Consider the following 22,005-nt stretch of genomic DNA (forward strand, 5'->3'; position numbering starts at 1 on the left):
CTTCTGTAATCCAGTCCTTTTTTTTTTTGTTAAATGAAAGTTTACAAATGAACTCAGTCTCTCACTTATAAACTTATATACACCTTACTACATACTCCCATTTACTCTCCCCCTAATGGGTCAGCCCGCTCCCTCCTTCCAGTCTCTCCTTTCGTGACCGTTTTGCCAGTTTCTAACCGTCTCTACCCTCCCATGTCCCCTCCAGACAGAAGATGCCAACACAATCTCAAGTATCCACCTAATATAAGTAGCTCAATCCTCATCAGCATCTCTCTCCAACCCATTGTCCAGTCCATACCATGTCTGATGAGTTGTCTTCGGAAATGGTTCCTGTCCTGAGCCAACAGAAGATTTGGGGACCATGACCCCTGGGATTCTTCTAGTCTCAGTCAGACCATTAAGTCTGGTCTTTTTATGAGAATTTGGGGTCTGCATCCCACTGTTCTTCTGTTCCCTCAGGGGTTCTCTGTTGTGCTCCCTGTCAGGGCAGTCATCGGTTATGGCCGGGCACCATCTAGTTCTTCTGGTCTCAGGATGATGTAAGTCTCTAGTTCATGTGGCCCTTTCTGTCTCTTGGGCTCATAATTATCTTGTGACCTTGGTGTTCTTCATTCTCCTTTGATCCAGGTGGGTTGAGACCAATTCATGCATCTTAGATAGCCGCTTGTTAGCATTTAAGACCCCAGACGCAACACTTCAAAGTGGGATGCAGAATGTTTTCTTAATAGAATTTATTTTGCCAATTAACTTAGATGTCCCCTGAAGCCATGGTCCCCAAACCCCCGCCCTTGCTCCACTGACCTTCGAAGCATTCAGTTTATCCCAGAAACTTCTTCGCTTTTGGTCCAGTCCAGTTGAGCTGACCTTCCCTGTATTGAGTATTGTTCTTCCGTTCACCTAAAGTAGTTCCTATCTACTATCTAATCAGTAAATAACCCTTTCCCCCCTCCCCCCTCTCGTAACCACAAAAGAATGTGTTCTTCTCAGTTTATACTATTTCTCGGTATCTTATAATAGTTGTCTTATACAATATTTGTCCTTTTGCATCTGACTAATTTCACTCAGCGTAATGCCTTCCAGGTTCCTCCATGTTATGAAATGTTTCACAGATTGATCACTGTTCTTTATTGATGCATAGTATTCCATTGTGTGAATATACCATAATTTATTTAACCATTCATCCGTTGATGGACACCTTGGTTGCTTCCAGCTTATTGCTACTATAAACACTGCTGCAGTAAACATGGGTGTGCATATATCTGTTCGTGTAAAGGCTCTTATTTCTCTAAGATATATTCCGAGGAGTGAGATTTCTGGGTTGTATGGTAGTTCTATTTCTAACTTTTTAAGAAAACGCCAGATAGATTTCCAAAGTGGTTGTACCATTTTACATTCCCACCAGCAGTGTATAAGAGTTCCAATCTCTCCGCAGCCTCTCCAACATTTATTATTTTGTGTTTTTTGGATTAATGCCAGCCTTGTTGGAGTGAGATGGAATCTCATCATAGTTTTAATTTGCATTTCTCTAATGGCTAATGATCGAGAGCATTTTCTCATGTATCTGTTAGCCGCCTGAATATCTTCTTCAGTGAAGTGCATGTTCATATTCTTTGCCCACTTTTTGATTGGGTTGTTTGTCTTTTTGTGGTTGAGTTCTAACAGAATCATATAGATTTTAGAGATCAGACGCTGGCTGGAGATGTCATCGCTGAAAATTTTTTCCCAATCTGTAGGTGGCCTTTTTACTCTTTTGGTGACGTCTTTAGATGAGCATAGGTGTTTGATTTTTAGGAGCTCCCAGTTATCTGGTTTGTCGTCATCATTTTCAGTAATGTTTTGTATTCTGTTTATGCCTCGTATTAAGGCTCCTAACATTGTCCCTATTTTTTCTTCCATGATCTTTATCGTTTTGTCTTTATGTTTAGGTCTTTGATCCACTTGGAGTTAGTTTTTGTGCATGGTGTGAGGTATGGGTCCTGTTTCATTTTTTTGCAAATGGATATCCAGTTATGCCAGCACCATTTGTTAAAAAGACTATTTTTTCCCCAATTAACTGACACTGGGCCTTTGTCAAACATCAGCTGCTCATATGTGCATGGATTTATCTCTGGGTTCTCAATTCTGTTCCATTGATCTATGTGCCTGTTGTTGTACCAGAACCAGGCTTTTTTGACTACTGTGGCTGTATAATATGTTCTAAAATCAGGTAGAGTGAGGCCTCCCACTTTCTTCTTCTTTTTCACTAATGCTTTACTTATCCGGTGCTTCTTTCCCTTACATATGAAGTTGGTGATTTGTTTCTCCATCACATTAAAAATGTCATTGGAATTTGGATCGGAAGTGCATTGTATGTATAGACGGCTTTTGGTAGAATAGACATTTTTACTATGTTAAGTCTTCCTATCCATGTTGTTATCCATGAGCAAGGTATGTTTTTCCACTTATGTAGGTCCCTTTTAGTTTCTTGCAGTAGTACTTTGTAGTTTTCTTTGTATAGGTCTTTTACATCTTTGGTAAGATTTATTCCTAAGTATTTTATTTTCTTGGGGGCTACTGTGAATGATATTGATTTGGTGATTTCCTCTTCGATGTTCTTTTTGTTGATGTAGAGGAATCCAAGTGATTTTTGTATGTTTATCTTACAACCTGAGACTCTGCCGAACTCTCCTATTAGTTTCAGTAGTTTTCTTGAGGGTTCCTTAGGGTTTTCTGTGTATAAGATCATGTCATCTGCAAATGGAGATAATTTTACTTCTTCCTTGCCAATCCGAATGCCCTTTATTTCTTTATCTAGCCTAATTGCTCTGGCTAGGACCTCTAGCACAATGTTGAATAAGAGCGGTGGTGATAAAGGGCATCCTTGTCTGGTTCCCATTCTCAAGGAAAATGCTTTCAGGCTCTCTCCATTTGGAGTGATGTTGGCCGTTGGCTTTCTGTAAAGAAATACAGATGCCCTTTATTATGTTGAGGAATTTTCCTTCAATTCCTATTTTGCTGAGAGTTTTTATCATGAATGCGTGTTGGACCTTGTCAAATGCCTTTTCTGCATCAATTGATAAAATCATATGATTCTTGTCTTTTGTTTTATTTATATGGTGGATTACATTAATTATTTTTCTAATACTGAACCATCCCTGCATACCTGGTATGAATCCCACTTGGTCATGGTGCATTATTTTTTTGAATTCTGTTGGCTAGAATTTTGTTGAGGATTTTTGCATCTACATTCATGAGGGATGTAGGTCTATAATTTTCTTCTCTTGTAGTGTCTTTACGTGATTTTGGTATCAGGGATATGGTGGCTTCATAGAATGAGTTTGGTAGTATTCCGTCCTCTTTTATGCTCTGAAATACCTTTAGTAGTAGTGGTGTTAACTCTTCTCTGAAAGTTTGACAGAACTCTGCAGTGAAGCCATCCAGACCAGGGCTTTTTTTTGTTGGGAGTTTTTTGATTAGCTTTTCAATCTCTTCTTTTGTTATGGCTCTATTTAGTTGCTCTACGTCTGTTTGTGTTAGTTTAAGTAGTTAGTGTGTTTCTAGGAATTCATCCCTTTCTTCTAGGTTTTCAAATTTGTTTGAGTATAGTTTTTCATAGTAATCTGATATGATTCTTTTAATTTCAGTTGCGTCTGTGGTAATATCGACCCTCTCATTTTTTATTCGGGTTATTATTTGCTTCCTCTCCTGTTTTTCTTTTGTCAGTTTGGCCAATGGTTTATGAATTTTGTTGATTTTTTCAAAAAACCAGCTTTTGGTCTTGTTAGTTCTTTCAATTGTTTGTCTGTTTTCTATTTCATTTAGTTCAGCTCTAATTTTTATTATTTGTTTTCTTCTGGTGCCTGTGGATTTCTTTTTTGCTCTCTTTTTTTTCTATTCAAGTTGTAGGGATAATTCTTTGATTTTGGCCCTTTCTTCTGTTTGTATGTGTGCATTTATTGATATAAATTGGCCTCTGAGCACCGCTTTTGCTGTATCCCAAAGGTTCTAATAGGAAGTGTTTTCATTCTCATTGGATTCTCTGAATTTCTTTATTCCATCCTTAATGTCTTCTATAATCCAGTCTTTTTTGAGCAGGGTATTGTTCAGTTTCCAAGTGTTTGATTTCTTTTCCCTGCTTTTCCTGTTATTGATTTCCGGTTTTATGGCCTTATGGTCAGAGAAGATGCTTTATAATATTTCAATGTTTTGGATTCTGCTAAGGCTTGCTTTATGACCTAATATGTGGTCTATTCTAGAGAATGTTCCATGTGCACTAGAAAAGGAAGTATACTTGGTTGTTATTGGGTGGAGTGTTCTGTATATGTCTACGAGGTCAAGTTGGTTGATTGTGGCATTTAGATCTTCCGTGTCTTTATTGAGCTTCTTTCTGGGTGTCCTGTCCTTCACCGAAAGTGGTGTGTTGAAGTCTCCTACTGTTATTGTGGAGCTGTCTATCTCACTTTTCAATGTTGATAGGGTTTGTTTTATGTATCGTGCAGCCTTGTCATTGAGTGCATAAATATTTAATATGGTTATATCTTCTTGGTGTATTGTCCCTTTAATCATTATATAGTGTCCTTCCTTATCCTTTCTGATGGATTTAACTTTAAAGTCTATTTTGTCAGAAATTAATATTGCCACCCCTGCTCTTTTTTGATTGTTCTTTGCTTGATATGTTATTTTCCATCCTTTGAGTTTTAGTTTCTTTGCGTCTCTAAGTCTAAGGCGTGTCTCTTGTAGGCAGCATATAGATGGATCTTGTTTTTTAATTCATTCTGCCACTCTCTGTCTCTTTATTGGTGCATTTAGTCCATTTACATTCAGGGTAGTTATGGATAGATATGAATTTAGTGCTATCATTTTGATGTCTTTTTTTCTGTGTTGACAGTTTCTTTTTCCCACTTGATTTTATGTGCTGAGTAGGTTTTCTTTGTATATTATCCTTTTGTCAAATTTGTTGTTTTGTTTCTGCTGAGTATGTATTTTTCCCTTGTATTTTATTTTGAAGAGTAGGATACTTTGTCTCCTTTGTGGTTACCTTATTATTTACCCCCATTTTTCTAAATTTATAACTAACTTTTATTTCTTTGTATCGCCATATCTTCCTCTCCATATGGAAGGTGTATGATTACATTTCTTAGTTCCTCTTTATTATTTTAATGTTGTCTTCTTTTATATAATAACATTTCCGTTACCCTGTATTGGGCTTTTTTTTTTTTTTTTTTGGATTTCCCTGTCTGGGTTGACTTCTCGTTGCTCTGCCCAGTGTTCTAGTCTTGGGTTGATACTTGATATTATTGATTTTCTAACCAAAGAACTCCCTTTAGCATTTCTTGTACTTTTGGTTTGGTTTTTACGAATTCCCTCAACTTGTGTTTATCTAGAAATGTCTTAATTTCACCTTCATATTTAAGAGACAGTTTTAATGGATATATGATTCTTGGTAGGCAATTTTTTTCCTTCAATTTTTTTAAATGTGTCATCCCATTGCCTTCTTGCCTTCATGGTTTCTGCCAAGTAGTCCAAGCTTATTCTTATTGGCTCTCCCTTGTAGGTGACTTTTCTTTTATCCCTTGCTGCTCTTATAATTGTCTCTTTATCTTTGGTTTTGGCAAGCTTGATTATAATATGTCTTGGTGACTTTCTCTTAAGATCTACGTTACGTGGAGTTCGATGAGCATCTTGAATAGATATCTTCTCATCTTTCACAATATCAGGGAAGTTTTCTGCCAACAAATCCTCAACATTTTTCTCTGTATTTTCTGTTATCCCTCTCTGTTTTGGTACTCCAATCACTCGTAGGTTATTTCTCTTGACAGAGTTCCACATGAGTCTTAAGGTTTCTTCATTTTTTTTAATTCTTTTATCTGATTTTTCTTCAAATATATTAGTGCCAAGTGATTTTTCTTTGAGTTCAGAAATTCTAGCTTCTACTTGCTCAGTTCTGCTTCTCTGACTTTCTATTGAGTTATCTAATTCTGTAATTTTATTGTTAATCTTCTGAATTTCTGATTGCTGTCTGTCTATGGATTTTTCCAACTTATTAAACTTTTCATTATATTCCTGAATAATCTTTCTTATTTCTTCAGTTGCTTTATCTGTGTGTTCCTTGGCTTGTTCTGCGTATTGCCTCATTTCCTTCCTGATGTCTTGAAGGGTTCTGTATATTAAACTTTTGTATTCTGCATCTGAGAATTCCAGGAATGCACTTTCATCTACAAGATCCCTGGATTCTTTGTTTTGAGAGCCTGTTGAGGTGATCATGGCCTGTTTCTTTATGTGACTTGATATTGACTGTTGTCTCCAAGCCATCTATAAGTTATTGTATTAGTTTATGCTTGCTTACTGTGTCATAGCTGCTTACTTTGTTTTGTTTTGGTATACCCCATGGGTTGCTTGAGTGAGCTAGCTTGATTATTTTTGCCTTTGGAGCTCTGGTGTCCTGTCCCCAGCTGGCTAGAGCTGTTATCAGGTATATCAGTCTAGGAGTCCATTCAGTTTTCTTGTATGACTTCAGCTCAAGTTTCCAGGTAGCTGATATCAAGTTTGTGGTACAGGCTCTGTCCAACAGTCTTAGAGGGGCAGGGGTGATTGGTGTATATACCGATATCCAATTGCAGCAGGCGGTCACTTTCTGAACAAGGCGGGGGGCTGAGAACCGACCCCCAGGTGTCTCTGAGGAAAACACGTCTCTGTTCCCTAGAGCATGCTGGTGGGTGGGCTCTGCAGAGGGACCATTGGCACTCAAAGTTGTTTTTGTAAGGACTGGGAGGTACCAGTTATCCCTGGACCCCTGTCATGGGTTGCTGGGTGACCCAAGTGGAGCCACCATTCCTTAGGCGCCTGTTGTGGGTAGGTGAGGACCTTGTTTAATAGGCAAAGCAATGTCAAACATCAAACACCCACCTCTGCACCGCACCACTGAAATGGTTGGAGTTTGCCAACAAGGGCCTATTCTCCCGAAATAGGCCCACAGAGGTCCACGCAGAAGGGAAAGGTGCTCAAGGTCCATGCATGGTTTATGCCTGGACAGGTGCCGCTTCTGTCCTGAGCTCCCCCAGTTAATGGAGCTAGCAAATTATCTTTTCCCCCCAGTTGCAAATTTTTCCTTCCCCAAGGCTGGGAGGACAGCTCCAGGTGCTCACCAGAGTCTATCTCAGGCCTAGGGATTCAGCCACTGATGCTGGCTTGGGGGTGGGGGGGGCGCAGTAAAATACACACAAGTACTTAGCTTTTGCCGAGAACACCGTTCTTCTCAGGTTCCAGAGGTGTGAATGGGCCATGTGGCTGGCTGCTTTTCCCTGAGGAAACTGCAGCTGAAAGCTAGTACCAGCCCGCTGCCACCGCTGCCGCTCCAGGAATGGTGCCTGAGGGCTCCTCCCGAATCAGGTCCGGCAACAACTCTCCGCTTCTTAATGGTCTCTTCCTTCCCCTGCCCCTCAGGTTATTGTCTAAGCTTGCTTTTGATGCTCAGGGCTCCCAGCTTGTCACAAATATACTCGTTTCACTTGTTTTTTCAGGTCTTTGTTGTAAAGAGGGCTTGATGGAAGCATCTGTCTATTCCGCCATCTTGGCTCTGGCTTCCAAGTTTTTTTTATTTTATGTTTTTATGGTTTATACTGCTTTAAACAGAAAAAATGTTCGTATAACTACAGTTTTGAATACCAAACTATTATCATTTTAATATGAATTTAGATATACTTTGTTGATTTCCAGTTGATCCTCAGATTGCAGCAGCCTGTGAGTTCAGCTCTTAGTGCTGCCGCCACACCCTGCCCCACCCCATTACTGAGTCAAACAGCTCAAGATACACACACACACATACACGAAAGCACACTTAAACAGATATAATCAAGCCTTTGTAAACTAAACAAATCTTTTATAATGTAAATACCTGCTCCTCCTGGAAATTTTTATATTCAGTTTACTTCTTTCCTGAAATTGGGATATTCATATTAATTAGACAATAATCTGTATAAAGTTGAGTTTACCTCTGTGAAAACTCATGTAATTATTGATAACAATATTTTTCTTATTCCAAAAAAAAAATGGCATATGAAAGGCCAAAAGAGGAAAATCACTTCAAATGATCAAAAGAGATCTGAAAAATAATATATTTAACAATGTGGGAGGTGAAAATCTAAGTATACATTTTGTTGAAAATATTGATTTTCAAACAAAGAGCTTTGGACCCATTGCCAGTAATTTAGGTTTTCTCATTAAGTGTTGAGAAGGGTTGATTTTATTATGGGAAGATACATTAATTTTCAGAAGTCATAATGAGAGACTTGCACAACTTTATATATAAATGACTTACACAAAGTACCAAATATAAACAGTAGTGTAACAAGAAAGTAAATTGGCAGAAATAATTATTCAGTTATAACAATTAAGACCACCATTTCAAAGATTTTCTATACACAATATGAAAATATTGTTACAGGATTTTACAGCACACACTTGAATTCGACCCTAATTCATTACTATTCTATACAATGACACTTCTTTCTTCTTTACTCTCAGTGGGCCCACGTTGTCTCCTGCCAGTTCACTGTGTTTATTATTATGGGAATCATCGCAAGCAGAAACCGTCTTAGAACGCCAACACTTAAAATAAAATGATTTACTAAGACACAAATCTTCAAAGTTTATTTCATTCACCACTTTGGGCTTTTCCTTTTGTATTTGAATATTAATCAAACTATCCTTCTATTGTTTTTAATTCGGGAGGAATGGATGAACTGCAAAGTAGCCAAGTAGCACCAGTACACCAAGAAAAAGCAGTAATGGAATCTATTTGGTGACCGGTAATGCTCTTGGGGGCTGGGAGCCATTAAGGTTCTGGGGAGCTGTACCTTCAGGATGCACCCACTCTCCAGAAGGTCCTCACCAGCAGGGTCTACTCCTGCCAAGCCCCCACCACTCTCTCTTCCTGTCACTGAAACCTTACTCTATTTCCTCAAGGCTTACTAAAATAGGATGTGTCTTATTGTATGGCAGTGTGTATATAGTGTATTAAGTTCCTCAAGAATCTCTCCTTAAAAAACTTTGAATTTAGTACTTTTGTGCAACTGTGATTTGAATCAAGCTGTGACAGTGTTAAAAACAGAGAAAAAAGCAGTACTCTAGATCATTATTTCACTGTTTCTGACTGTTCCCTGTTTTTTCCGTGACTGTGGTAACTTAAAGTTTTTGAAACCAAATTGCTTCAAATAAATCAAAGATTTGTTTAAAAAAAAGAACATGATTACCAAGGATCTTATCACTCTTGTTTTCTTGTTGAACTTGGAGAGGAGTGCATTTTTCCGTGAAGTGGGGAGAAAAGTGACCTTCTTTTCCCACAAGCAAGGAAGGCCTTTCCCTGAGCTGGGGCATCGCTTTGTTGCTCAAAATTGGCATTTTATCCTCAGTGTTCATAAGAAAGTATTAGGTTCACATCCTATTACCTGACAGTAAGTTAAATTATTGAATTTGCAAAATACAACATTATGAAAAATGTATTTCACAGTTTTCTAACGTGCTGCCAGTAGAGTATCCTGATGGAACAAACGTACCAAGTGTGCCCGCGCAGCTTTTTGACACTGTTTTCCTACGTGACAGTGTATCCTAACTGAAGCTTACTAAAATGATGGTCTCTCCCCCAGCTCTCATGAAAACATACCACACTAAGTGTTCTGTGTACCCCTGATTTAGGAATATAAGACGCATGTTCCTTTTGGCTTTCTACTCTTTGGTTGAGATAGATTTGAAAATACAAGATTTCATCTTTCTGAATATAAGTCCAATGAGTTAATTCAGTTCCCAGATATGTAGTAATTCTTCGTCACTTGTATAGCGAACAGTAGATTTAAACTCGAATATTTGTATGAATCATTTTTAAATTTCAAATTACATGTCCTATCAGGGAATAATGTTATAGATTTTTTTTTTAAAACCCAGTGAATCCCTTGAGGAATCTTCAAAGGCAAATATTTATTCTTATCACTGTGTGTTTATTTGTGTGTATTGTGCCTTTGCGTCATGTAATTCTTTTAAAACTTTTTTTTCTTGCGAAACCCAACACACATCAGGAAAGTAAGAAATGGAAATGTACAGTTCATTTATTTATCACAAAACAAAGGGCGTGTAACTACCATCCAGGTCAAGAAATGGAACACCATCAACATCTCCAGGAGCACCCTCATGCCCCTTCCCAGTCACCATTCATTCTCTCCCCACCCCCAGAGGTAACCAGAACTGTGACCTTTATGTCAATTACTTTCTTGCTCTTCTTTGTAGTTTTACCACCTATTTGTGCATTTCAAACACTATGGTTTTCTTTTGCCAGGCCCTTTTTTTTTTTTTTAACCTTAAATAAATGGAATTATTCAACTAGGTATCCTTTTGGGTCCAGCATTTTTCACTCAGTCATGTTTGTAAATGTAGTTGTAATTGGCTTTTATTTTGCTGTATGGGAAACCCTGGTGGTGTATTCCATGATAAACTGACCACAATTATTTACCCATCCTACTGTTTATGGACATGTGGGTTGTTCCAGTTTGGGGTCATTTTGAATAATGCTGTTATGAACGGCCTTTACATGTCTCTTGATAAACACTGCACATATTTTTGATGGGTATGTACTTTGGAGTGGAATTGCCAGGTCATTTTGTTGTTGTTCTTAGTTGCCATTGAGTCAATTCTGACTCTTGACAACCCCATGTGTGCAGAGTAGCATAGGGTATGTCTGTTTTAACATTTTTTAAAGTGGTACCACGTCATGTTCCCACCAGGGGAATATGAGAGTTCCCGTTGCGCTGTGTCCTCACCACAGCTCGTATTGCCAGACTTCTTAATTTCAGCCCATCCATTTGTTGTGTAGGATTCTCTCATGGTTCTAATTTCCATTTCCCTGTTTACTAATGAGATTAAGTATCATTTCATATGTTTATTGACTGAAGTAGCTGGTACAGCTGTGTTGTCTTTTTCTTATTGATATGTAAGTGTTCTTTACATATTCTGGATATGAGCTCATTGTGTATTACAGATATCTTCTCCTACATGGTTGTCTGCCTTTTCACTGTCTTAAAAGTTTCTGTGGAAGATCAGAAATTCTTAATTTTAATGTTGTAACATTAACCAACCTTTTCCTTTATGATCAGTTCTTTTGTGTCCTTTTTAGGAAGTCTTTCACTACTCTGAGAATATAAAAATATTACTGCTGGTTAACTTACAGGATATTTATTGTTTTACCTTTTACATTTATATCTAGAATCGAGTATTTGGTGTATTTTGGGGTAGGGGTTAGTTTTCATTTATTTCTGTGTGGATAACCAATTATTCTAGCACCATTTTTTAAAAAGACTGTCCTTCCTCACTGCATTGTAGCCTCACCTTTGTTGTAAATCACGTATCCATATATATATATACCTTATCTTTACAAGACTAACACACACCTTCTACATTTGTTTGCCAACTGTGCCCTCCCTCCGAGAGGTATTTTTGTAAACAGGCTATGCGAATTTTTTACAGCAACATGTAAAAAAAAAAATTGGCATTGTGGAACTTACAAAAATACCGAGGGTACAGTTGGCAAACAAATGCAGGTGGTGCGCGTTATTTACGTAAAAGTACAGTAGACCTATGTGTGGGGTTTTCTATTTGGTTCTGTTAGTGTGTTTCACATTGCTAAAGGGTTTTTGAAGGCATTGTTCATTATACTAAGGACATTCTTTTCTATTCCTGTTTTCATGAGTGAATGTTGAATTTTATCTGCTTTTACTGAGATAATCATGTTTTGTTCTCCTTTTTTCCAGTTAATGTGGTGAATATATTGATTGATTTTTGAAATCTTAAATGAGCTTTGCATTTCTATAATTACCCCAATTTAATAGTTAACGCACATGGCTACAAAAAGGTTGGAAGTTCAAGTCCATCGAGAGACACCTCAGAAGAAAGGCCTGGCAATCTGCTTCTGAAAAATTAGCCATTGAAACCCCTATGGAGCACAGTTCTATTCTACTCTGACACATATGGGGTCACCATGAGTTGGAATTGACTTGACGGCAACTGACAGTTGTGATATAATACACTTTTTATGTACTGCTGGATTTGGTTTGCTAATAGTTCATTTCGGGCTAGGATTTTTGAGTCTAGTTTATGACCAACAGCATTCTGTAATTTTTCTTTTTTGTAATGTCCTTGTTGGGTTTTGCTAGATTCTTAGAGGAAGGTGAGGAGTGTTTCCTATTTTTCCACTATCTGGAAGAGTTTGTGTAGATTAACATTATTTATTAGAATTTACTGAAGTCAACTGGACTGAAGTATTTTATTTTTGTTTTGTTTTGTTTTGGAAATGTTTTTAATTACAAATTCAGTTTCTGCAGTAGTTATTATAAAACTTCATATTTTCTCTTTCTACTTATGCTTGTTTTGGCTACTTTTACTTTTGTAGGAATATGTTTTTTTCTTCCAAGTTTTCAAAATTTTTTTGGAAGAAAGTTGTTCGTGCTACCCCTTTATCTTTTCAATGTCTATAGAATATGCAGTAATGTCCTCCTTCCTCCCTCCTCCCCGTCCCGTTTTTTGCATGGCATATATCTTTCCAACCCTTTTTTTTCAACTTTTCTGTATCTCTGTGTTTTACATGTTGGCATTTAAATAGCAGATACCTTTATATTGTTTAATCACGTGTAGCAGTCTTTTTCTTTAAGGCAAGGTTAGGACATTTACATTTAAAGTAATTGAGTTTAAATCTATATCAGTGTTTTAAGGTCATTCTTTAAATAATAAGCTTTCGAATTCAGAAAGTAAACAGTTTATTAACAGCTTTGAGTTTATCCTCTCTTATGTGACTATAAGTATGCAGAGATTTATGAAACCTTCCATCTTCTATTATTTCTGTGACTGCTGTATAATGAATAGAGATCCAGGGATTAAAATACACTAAGGGAAATATTTCTAATCTGGTGTTTGGGGAATTTGGCTTGCAACTCTCTTTATTGTGATTTACCTATCTAATGCCAATAAACCACGCATCTCTTAATATACCTCTCTTGCAAGATACTATAAAATTTTGTTTTTGCTTACAGGGCTGTGGCTCCCAGATGAGCATGTCAGAAATGTCCTGTAGTGAAAGTACCTCCTCATGTCAGTCTCTTGAACACGGCTCAGTTCCAGAAATTCTCATTGGCTTGCTTTATAATGCCACGACTGGAAGACTTTCGACAGAAGTGATAAAAGGCAGCCACTTCAAAAACTTGGCAGCAAACAGACCACCCAGTGAGTGAAAACAAATTTTTAATTCTGTTGTTTTCTGCCTTGTGGGGCTCTGAGAGTTATGGGCCTCAGTTCTGTCATTTAGTCTGAATCAGGCAAAATGAAATGGTGTAATAATCAGCTAATCCATTTCATGTTTTCTATTTCCAGTCATTTGGAAAGTAGAAAAACTTGGAATTCAAAATCTTAATTGTAAGGTGACAGAACTTTTAATTTTTCATGGTGACTGCAGAATAAGTTGCCCCCATCTAGCCATTACATTCGAATGTTAGAAAAAGTTAGTGTTTTTAAAAAGTGAATAATATTCCTCAAATGTTAACAGGAATGTGGCTGACTCTTGTTGACTGAAGATTGTTGCTGTTTCCTGTCTGCCTGCAGTGCTGTGATCTAATGTGTTTACTTCTATATTTTCCTTCTTTAACAATTTTTAAGAAGAAACTGTTTCTTCACATTTTTCCTACTTTAAAACTATAAACCAGCACTACCAGCAGAGACTTCTAAATGGAGTATCCTTTGCCTTTGCCAGGATGGAGCAAGGAACATGTGCTGCTTCCCCTGGATGCTAGGAAGGGAAAGCTGGATGATAGGCCCCACCCTGTGTGTCACTCTCCTTATGTTTCTCTCAGCTCAGGGGGAATGAGGAGTGGATTATGGACATATAAGGAAACTGTGACCCAGTGTACTTCCAAAACTTTTGATACCTGTGAGAGAGAAAATGGGAAAGTAGCCACTTCTTTATACTTCTCTAAAATCAAAGCTGCTAATTTCCTAAACTAAAAATTTTAAAGAAAATCTTGAATAATAATGTCCTTTAAGTTTGCTTAAAGATTTCTCACAGACTTGGGTAAAGCAGTCTTTTAGTCCAGGTATCAAATAATTACTGAAAGAGGGGAAACTTTTTCCACTCTTGAAATAAAATTACCCTACTTACATCCAAGCATCCTAAAACTTCTAGGTGTAAATTGTCCTTTATTCAATAAAGATGAAAAGTCAAAAAATGTATTTGGTTTGCCCCAAGTAATATCAGAAGCCTTACTCTTACATACCTCATGGAATGTGTCTGTACCTGAATTACAAGTCAGAAGGCTAAAACTATATTCATAGTTCTACCCTTGGACAAGTGACCTAAGTCTGTTTTTTATGTGTAAAAGTAAGGCCATGTCTCTCCAGGATTATCATGTGACTCAAATCAGATAAAGGTACATAAAACAAGAATGAATTCTTACTGTCCCCCTTCTCATTTCAGAAGGAAAAATTCAGAGGAAGAAAAAGAAGCAGTTACTGTAATAAACAGATTTGACAGTGACTTGATTCTCTTCATTTACACACACTTAGAATGCAAGCTCAATTGGCCTGGGAGGCAACTTAAATGAGCAAAATTTGCAGATGAAAAATAAGTAGTGCTGTGAGGCATCTGACAAACTCAAGAGTGTAGACTGCCTGAAGACATTCAGAGTAAAAAAAATTTGTACACTGTACCAGATAAAACATTATTTGGGGTCACATTTAGCCACAGGCTCTAGCAGTTTGCCACTCTTGCTTTAGCTACAGTTTAATTTTTTTTAAATGACTAAATATTTAACTGAATATGCTAAAACATAGATAAGAAATGGTATGTTTGCCCCTTTGCCCCTACTGTAGCCACTCTGATGGAAACAGAGAAATGCTAATCAGAACTAAAATGGGAAGGGGGAGTGGCAGATAATAAGCCAGTAAAGGAAGAATGACTTGTCACAGGAATAGATAATATTATCCCAAATACCCAAGAATTCACTAAGCTGTGATAAAGACATTAGAAGGTTTAACACATACAACATGGAATGGATCTTTCAGGTTAAAGAGTAGGTTATCACAATCACCATTATTTTGGGATGAGATCTTCAGTATCAAATGGTTAATGGTGTTGTCTGGAAGGTAACTAGTGAATATATGTAAGTCAGCTTTAAAAATGATTGTATGAATGTGGAGTCTTTATAGAGTAACATATAAGACGAGCTTATCAATTTGTTCTAAACTGTGTATATTAAGATTGTGACCCTTTGTATATACCTAGATTGTAAGTTTTTGAACTGTGTTATATACTGAATAATCCAATTTTATCCAAAGAAACAATAGCAACATTTAAGAGCAAAAATTTTGATAGTTATATTTTATTTTGTATAACTTAATTTTATATTACATTGTGAATAACAAAAGTATTTAAAATATTAAATATTATATGGATAAAATTAAAATTTAGAAGAACGATCCTATAATGATTTTTATTCAGTCTTTTATAGCCTGATAATTTGCCTGATTCATGTTCAATGTGCTTTAGACCAAGAGGATATCATTATAAAGAAGTCCCCTTTTAAAAAGTAATTTTTGTTTAAGATTACACAATGACCTTAAAAATTCTCATTCCATGAAATTTACTCAACAATCCTTTTGTTCAACCCTCTACCTGAATTGAAATGCTAAAGTTTTGTGTTCTTCCACTCCAGTGAGCAGCGTTTCCTCTTTAATTCTAACCTTTGACCCTCTCTCACCCAACGATTGACATCTGGTCATTATTTCTTTTACTGCTTTCCACCCCCTGTTGTCAGATGGACTGTTCTGTTGTCTAAAACACTTGATAGGTGGACAGGTTTATATAATCCGAGGTGAGTTCCTGTAGAGGCTAATTGGATGTTGTCTTTTCATGCAAAAACAAGATACCCTAAAACTTGCCAGCAGCGAAGCTGTCCACCATGTTGGTTTCCTAAAAACTGCATATTTATTATCTGTGGTACTTTAAATAAAACTAACTGAGAATTTATCTCTGATTATGGATGATGGTATTCAGAATATCTATAAAACAAGCAAAACTTTTTAAAATAAAAGTTTTTATTTTTTCATTCATTATATTTTGATTTATACAACAGAAATAAAGGAGCTATTTCTTGAGAAATATTGCAATTTTCTTTAAAATTAATTGAAATCTTGCAATGAAGTACATATGATGGATCAAAGTGCTGAATATCATTTGCGTGAGTCTACAAAACTTGCAAATGTAATCTTAAAGAGGATTTATCTCCAAAAAAATGAGACAATGAGCTTTTACATTTCACTTTGTACACTAAACATCACATCAGTTTTTTTTAATACTTCATGAAAATACTCAAGATGTCATATTTAAAACTTCACTTTAAATTGTGCCAAAAAGAAACCCTATACTATTTATTTTAATTTGCCAAAAAACACAGTAAATGTACTCTTACATGAAACCAGGAGAAAGTTTTACTTGGTTTGCTAAACTTTGAGCCCTTAATGTATTTGGCTTCATTTGGGCCCTTTAATTGTTTTAAAAATGTACTTAAAAACCACATCCATGCAGAGATGTTTTAACATCTCATCCTGAGCTGTTTTACGTCACTGCATCCTTGTCGTCCTCTGTTCCTCCTCACCATTTGCCATCATTTCTGTTTGTTTGTTTATTCTTATTCTCTGAAAACACAGTGGAATGCTTTCCAGTGTTGTGGCTAATTAAGCTTGCTAAGTGTTTATTAATGCTCTGATGTCCGCTTAGTGAAGCTAAACGGGAATGGGCAGGGGTGGGAGTGGGAGTGGGAGGTCAAGGATGGGGGTGGAGGGCGGAGGAAGGATTATGAGGTATACCTTTAAATTCTAACTATGATGTAGAAATAGTGAGGTTAAGGTATTATTATCCCCAAAATATTATCTGGCTACTTAGCATTCTCTGTACTGGTCACCTTTTTTTAAGCAACTACATCAAAATGGAATTGGTTGAATTTCCATTAAGCATGGTATACACCATATCCTTATCAAGTGTAAATACTTAATCTTCTTAGGAAATGTTGCAAGAGAGTTGTTTTGAGCTTGTTTCAAATGACGTTTGTGGTATATTGTTGTTTTTTTCTGTAGATACATATGTTAAGTTAACTCTACTGAATTCCATGGGCCAAGAGATGTCCAAATGCAAGACATCCATCCGCAGAGGGCAGCCCAATCCGGTATACAAGGAAACCTTTGTTTTCCAAGTGGCCCTATTTCAACTTTCTGATGTGACACTCATACTATCTGTGTACAACAAACGCAGCATGAAAAGAAAAGAGATGGTAGGCTGGATTGCATTAGGTCTGAACAGTTCTGGAGAAGAGGAACTCAGTCACTGGACTGAAATGAAAGAGTCCAAAGGACAGCAAATCTGTAGATGGCATGCATTACTGGAGTCGTGATGAATAGGATAAAGGAGCAATCGCAATCCAAGGCAGCATTGTTTCTGATCACAACACCACTGTTTTTATTTAGCTACCATTCAAAGATCTGCTCTTTGAAGAATCATCTTCAACATTCTACCAAAATGCTTTAAATTTTGTGGAAAGAACATCTAATGCTTACATACATGAAGAAAAGATATGTCTCTGTCAGAGCCTGTTTGGGAAAAATGAGAAACTTATATCATCATTGTTCAGTTAACAGTCCTTCAGAGATTTAATAACATGGTTTGAGGTTTATTTCACTTTATTGGAAGGTCTGGTAATTTTATTAAAAATCAAAATTTTAAGTGAAAAAAAATCATAATTTTAGTTGTAAAACACTATTTTAGTACCACTCTACACCCTCCATAGAACATGTTCTGACCGGCCAGTCCCTGATGTTTATAATCTTCTTTAATATGAAAAAGCAGTTCTCCAATTTTATCATCAGATGTCACATCTAAGAGTTTCAAACATGTTGAACGTTGTTTTATTTCAGATGTCTCCCCTCTGTGCTCTCAGTTTCATTGTCTTTCACAGTGGCACTAAATCTAAGTGCAAGCAAGTCTTCATTTTCACAAAGGAAATTTTTTACATGTTATCAAAAAAGTCCATTTCTTTATTTGCTTCCGCTTTTGCTTGATCCAAAGAGACCAGGTCACTGTACTGGTCCCTTGCAAGTCTGTTAGACAGGTTGTACTGTAGGACTATGTAACTTTCTGTTGAAAGCACTTCCTGTATTCTTGTATTCCAATGTAGGAAGCTAACAGAGCAGGACTTTACAATTTCTTTGAATGATTGACTCTTTAAAATTGTGGTAATGTAAAAATAACGTTTTTTACAAACTGAAAGATACAGTAGCTGAGCTGCTGAAAATTGAAAACAATTTAAAGAAAATTTTAATTATCTGCTCTGAGTATTTTTAGTAACCAGCACGACATAATGCAGATAGCATTCAAAATAAATTGTTCTCTCTCTAAATCTTACTCACTCTTACTTCAAACAATTTATATTTGTAATATCAAGACTACCCAGTTCTCAGTTTGAGTCAGAACATTATGATAAAAACAGTTCTGAAAATCCTTCTGAAGCTTCTAGTGACTTGTGACTAGATTTTATGAAATTTACAGGTACGTTCTTCAACGTGATGTCATCCTGTGCCTTTCATGTAAGTTGAATTTGCTCATACAGCTTGAAAGTTGTATTTGCAAAATCAGGCCTTCAATTTTTATAAATGTAAAGATTATAACAGTGTCCCAGTGTTTTTGTTTCCTCAGGATTATGTAGAAGCTGTATAATGTACTGATTTTTTTTAATGGTACTTTCATTTGTCGCTTTGTATTTAGGAACTCTGATGAACCAGAAATATTATAACCTACTTTCTTTTTAATTTTGCTTCTTACCCGATATATAATTTTATGCATATACTTTATTAGTCTATCTTTTATATATATGAAAAATATTTTCTTTTTTCTCTTTCTCCTTTCTAGTTAAACTAGACTAAAATGTTCTATTTACCAATTACGAAAAAGCAGCCTATCTTTTTTCCTAGTCCCAGCTAAGTCCTGTATATTATTCTAAGCTGAAACTTGTTATTATCATAGTAACAAAACCATGCATAGATACTATCACTTTAGCTCGGCTGTACTAAAAGGCCTTAAAGAGAAATCCAAAAAGACAGTGAGCTCCTAATGTTTTTTAGTTTAAAAACGGCAGCTCTACACATTCATACCCATAAATTATAAGAAAAAATACAAGTGCTATGTTGGGTGACGTGAAGTTTAAGAATGTTGGTTAAGGAGTTACATTAAAGGGGAAAATCTATTCTTTTATTGTTACACCAATGAGCTTTTTCCAGAGTTTTTTATACATGAGTTAGTTAATAGAGTTAAAATATGAATCAAAAGGCGTAATGCCTTATTTAAGCATTTTTAGCAACAACATGGAAAAAGATTGAAGGAAGAGATACAGAATTTAGTGAGAAATTGGATTTAGGTGTTTTACGCTACAAGTACCTTTTCTGGCTTTGAGACCACTGACTACATTGCTAACAACTGGGATCCTCTTAAAAAGAATTATCAGTCTTATTTGTAGCTGTAACAAAGCCTAATCAAACATGTTAATAAGATGAGTGTGGTGCTTTCAGCTTTAGTGAGAAGAAGACGCAACTGATGTCATTTGTTAAACTACTTTTCTTCCAGTTATGCCCAGAACTGTGTGTGTGCTTTGCTGTATCCTTAGGGTTTTATCTGGAATAAGAATCCAATCCAATTAGGCTTAAAAATTAATCAACAATTAAAGAAAAACGAAGAAAGACCCTACCTCCACCCCAGCGGCCAAGTCCTCAGTGATTATGAATTATCTGTCTTTGTGTATGTACGTGTGTGTGTACAGTGAGATGCACACACACATGTATACACACAACATATTTTTTAAAGACTTTTTTTTTTAAGTGAAGATGCCCTGGCTTTTCAGTTTACGGATCATTTTCTCCTCTGTATACTTTTTTTATACTTAGGAATTGTATTTGGTTTGGGGTGCTATCTGCTGCCATCTCCTTCACACACAGCAAAATACACTTCTTTTTATCCTGTGGATTGACACAACTTAGAGTAATTACTCCCAAAAAATGTTCTTTTAGAAAAGGATTAAATAGGGCTCAAGAGACTCACGTCACTCTACTGAATCTAATGTACAAGACGGTACTACTGCTTTTGTGTGCTTGAATTTGCATGAAAGCTTAGAGGCAAAATCCTGTATTTCAGTAATTATAGCAAATAGGGGCCCACTGGTGGGCAGCAGGTGTTGGCTCAGAAACTTGAGAAAGACAACCCACTTTCTTATTGTTCTGTGAAAATCCTCTAAGTTTTATAATAAAATAAGATAGTCCAAACATGGCAAGTGACTAGGATTTATGTGAGCTCCTGAGCCTGGAATTACAGGCTTTGTCTCCCAGATGAGCTGCGAAATGTAGTTTATTACTGTCCAGGAAACAGTATTTCAAATCAGTAAAGAATTTGTTCAGTATAATATTCCTCTTACCTTCTAGAAGCTTTTTTACATAACTTTGTGTCTTCAGCACTGTCTACATTTTATGTGAAATTTGCATATTATCTTACTAGGCATTCACTGAATCCTCAATAATGTTGTATTTAATGACAAAAATAATAAATTGGATCACAATTTAAAAAAGGAAAAACCCGTGAGAAAGTATCTGAACTACCCCAATTAATATGTTGTTAGCTGCCATCCGGTCAGCCCAGACTCATGGCAAGTCCACGCACAGCAGGATCTGTCGCGATCTGTAGGATTTTCATTGGCTGATTTTTGGAAAATTGATAACAAGATCTTTCTTCCTAGTCTGTCTTGGTCTGGAAGCTTCCATGAACCCTGTACAGCATCATAGCAACACATAAGCTGACAGATGAGTGGTGGCTGCCCATGCAGTGCACTGGCTGGAAATCGAAGCCCAATCTCCTGCGCGGGAGGCAAGAATTCTACCACTAAACCCCAACCTGCCCCCCTGGTTAATATATACATGTTTAAATGTAGGGCTTTATAGGCAATTTCTTCTAGCCTAGTGCAGATGCCAAGGGCTACAAACTAAATGGATTTTTTTATTACCATCATTTTCATTTTTCTTATGAAGTGAATCAGCAGCAGAATCAATGATCGCAAAGGGAGCTAGCACTAAGACAGAAAGGAGTGTACAAGTGAGTGTGTTCTTCAGGATGCAAATGGTGGCCGACGGACAGCGTGGCCTTTCAAGCGAGAGGAGACAGAGGCTGTACATTGAAGGTGTATGCTTAGTGGGAGATAGTGAGAAGAGTAGGCACCAACCATTTTTTTTTCAAGATTCATATCTAGATACAAATAGAAAGGAAAAATTTATTTGCATAAAATTGTCATTTGCCTAGGTAAACTAGATAGTCATTTCATAGAGAATTCGCACATTGATAGTTACTATTCACAAGTTGGCATAGTAACTGATGGCATAGTGGTTAAGAGCTATGGCTGCTAACCAAAAGGTCAGGAGTTGGAATCTACCACGTGCTTCTTGCAAACTCTGTGGGGGCAGTTCTACTCTGTCCTATGGGGTTGCTATGAGTCGGAATCGACTCCACGGCAACAGTTTTGGTATTACGTGTTCACAAGTGTTTTTTGGGTTTTTTTCCTTTCCATTCACCATCCCCAGTTCATCCATGGCCTACACTAAAGGTAGGCATCAGTGTTGTCATCATCAAGTGAACTTAATATTGAGCACAAAGTCATTTAAGGGTGTTTAAAACATTACCTGTGCCCACCAAAGTTTATCATAATGGTAGCAGCCATCATTTACTGAGATCTGGCACATTAATGCACTGTTTTATTTAATTCTCACAACACCCTGTAGTTGGTATAATATCATCAACATTTTGCAGATGAAGAAACTGCAGCATGGAGAGGCTAACCTGTCTTGCCCGAGGTTGTCCAGAAAGTAAGTCGTGGGGCTAGGGTTAGAACACGGTGGAGACTGCCTTAATACCCACGC

At 36.7% G+C, this 22,005-nt stretch overlaps 1 protein-coding gene across 4 annotated transcripts in view; it reads left to right on the plus strand.

The window, feature by feature from the left end:
• The window catches only part of SYT14 (synaptotagmin 14), a 432,582-nt gene extending 414,296 nt beyond the window's left edge, over positions 1-18,286 (plus strand). For all 4 annotated transcript variants that reach the window (XM_049857726.1, XM_049857727.1, XM_049857729.1 and 1 more), the window contains 2 exons: positions 13,050-13,239; positions 17,140-18,286. In XM_049857726.1, the coding sequence (XP_049713683.1) occupies positions 13,050-13,239; positions 17,140-17,453 (504 nt within the window). In that variant the 3' untranslated portion in view covers positions 17,454-18,286. The remainder of the gene's footprint in view (positions 1-13,049; positions 13,240-17,139) is intronic.
• The last annotated feature ends 3,719 nt before the right edge of the window (positions 18,287-22,005 follow it).

The sequence above is a fragment of the Elephas maximus genome, chromosome 18 (genome assembly GCF_024166365.1).
Source record: "Elephas maximus indicus isolate mEleMax1 chromosome 18, mEleMax1 primary haplotype, whole genome shotgun sequence".
Classification (NCBI taxonomy): Eukaryota; Metazoa; Chordata; class Mammalia; order Proboscidea; family Elephantidae; genus Elephas; species Elephas maximus.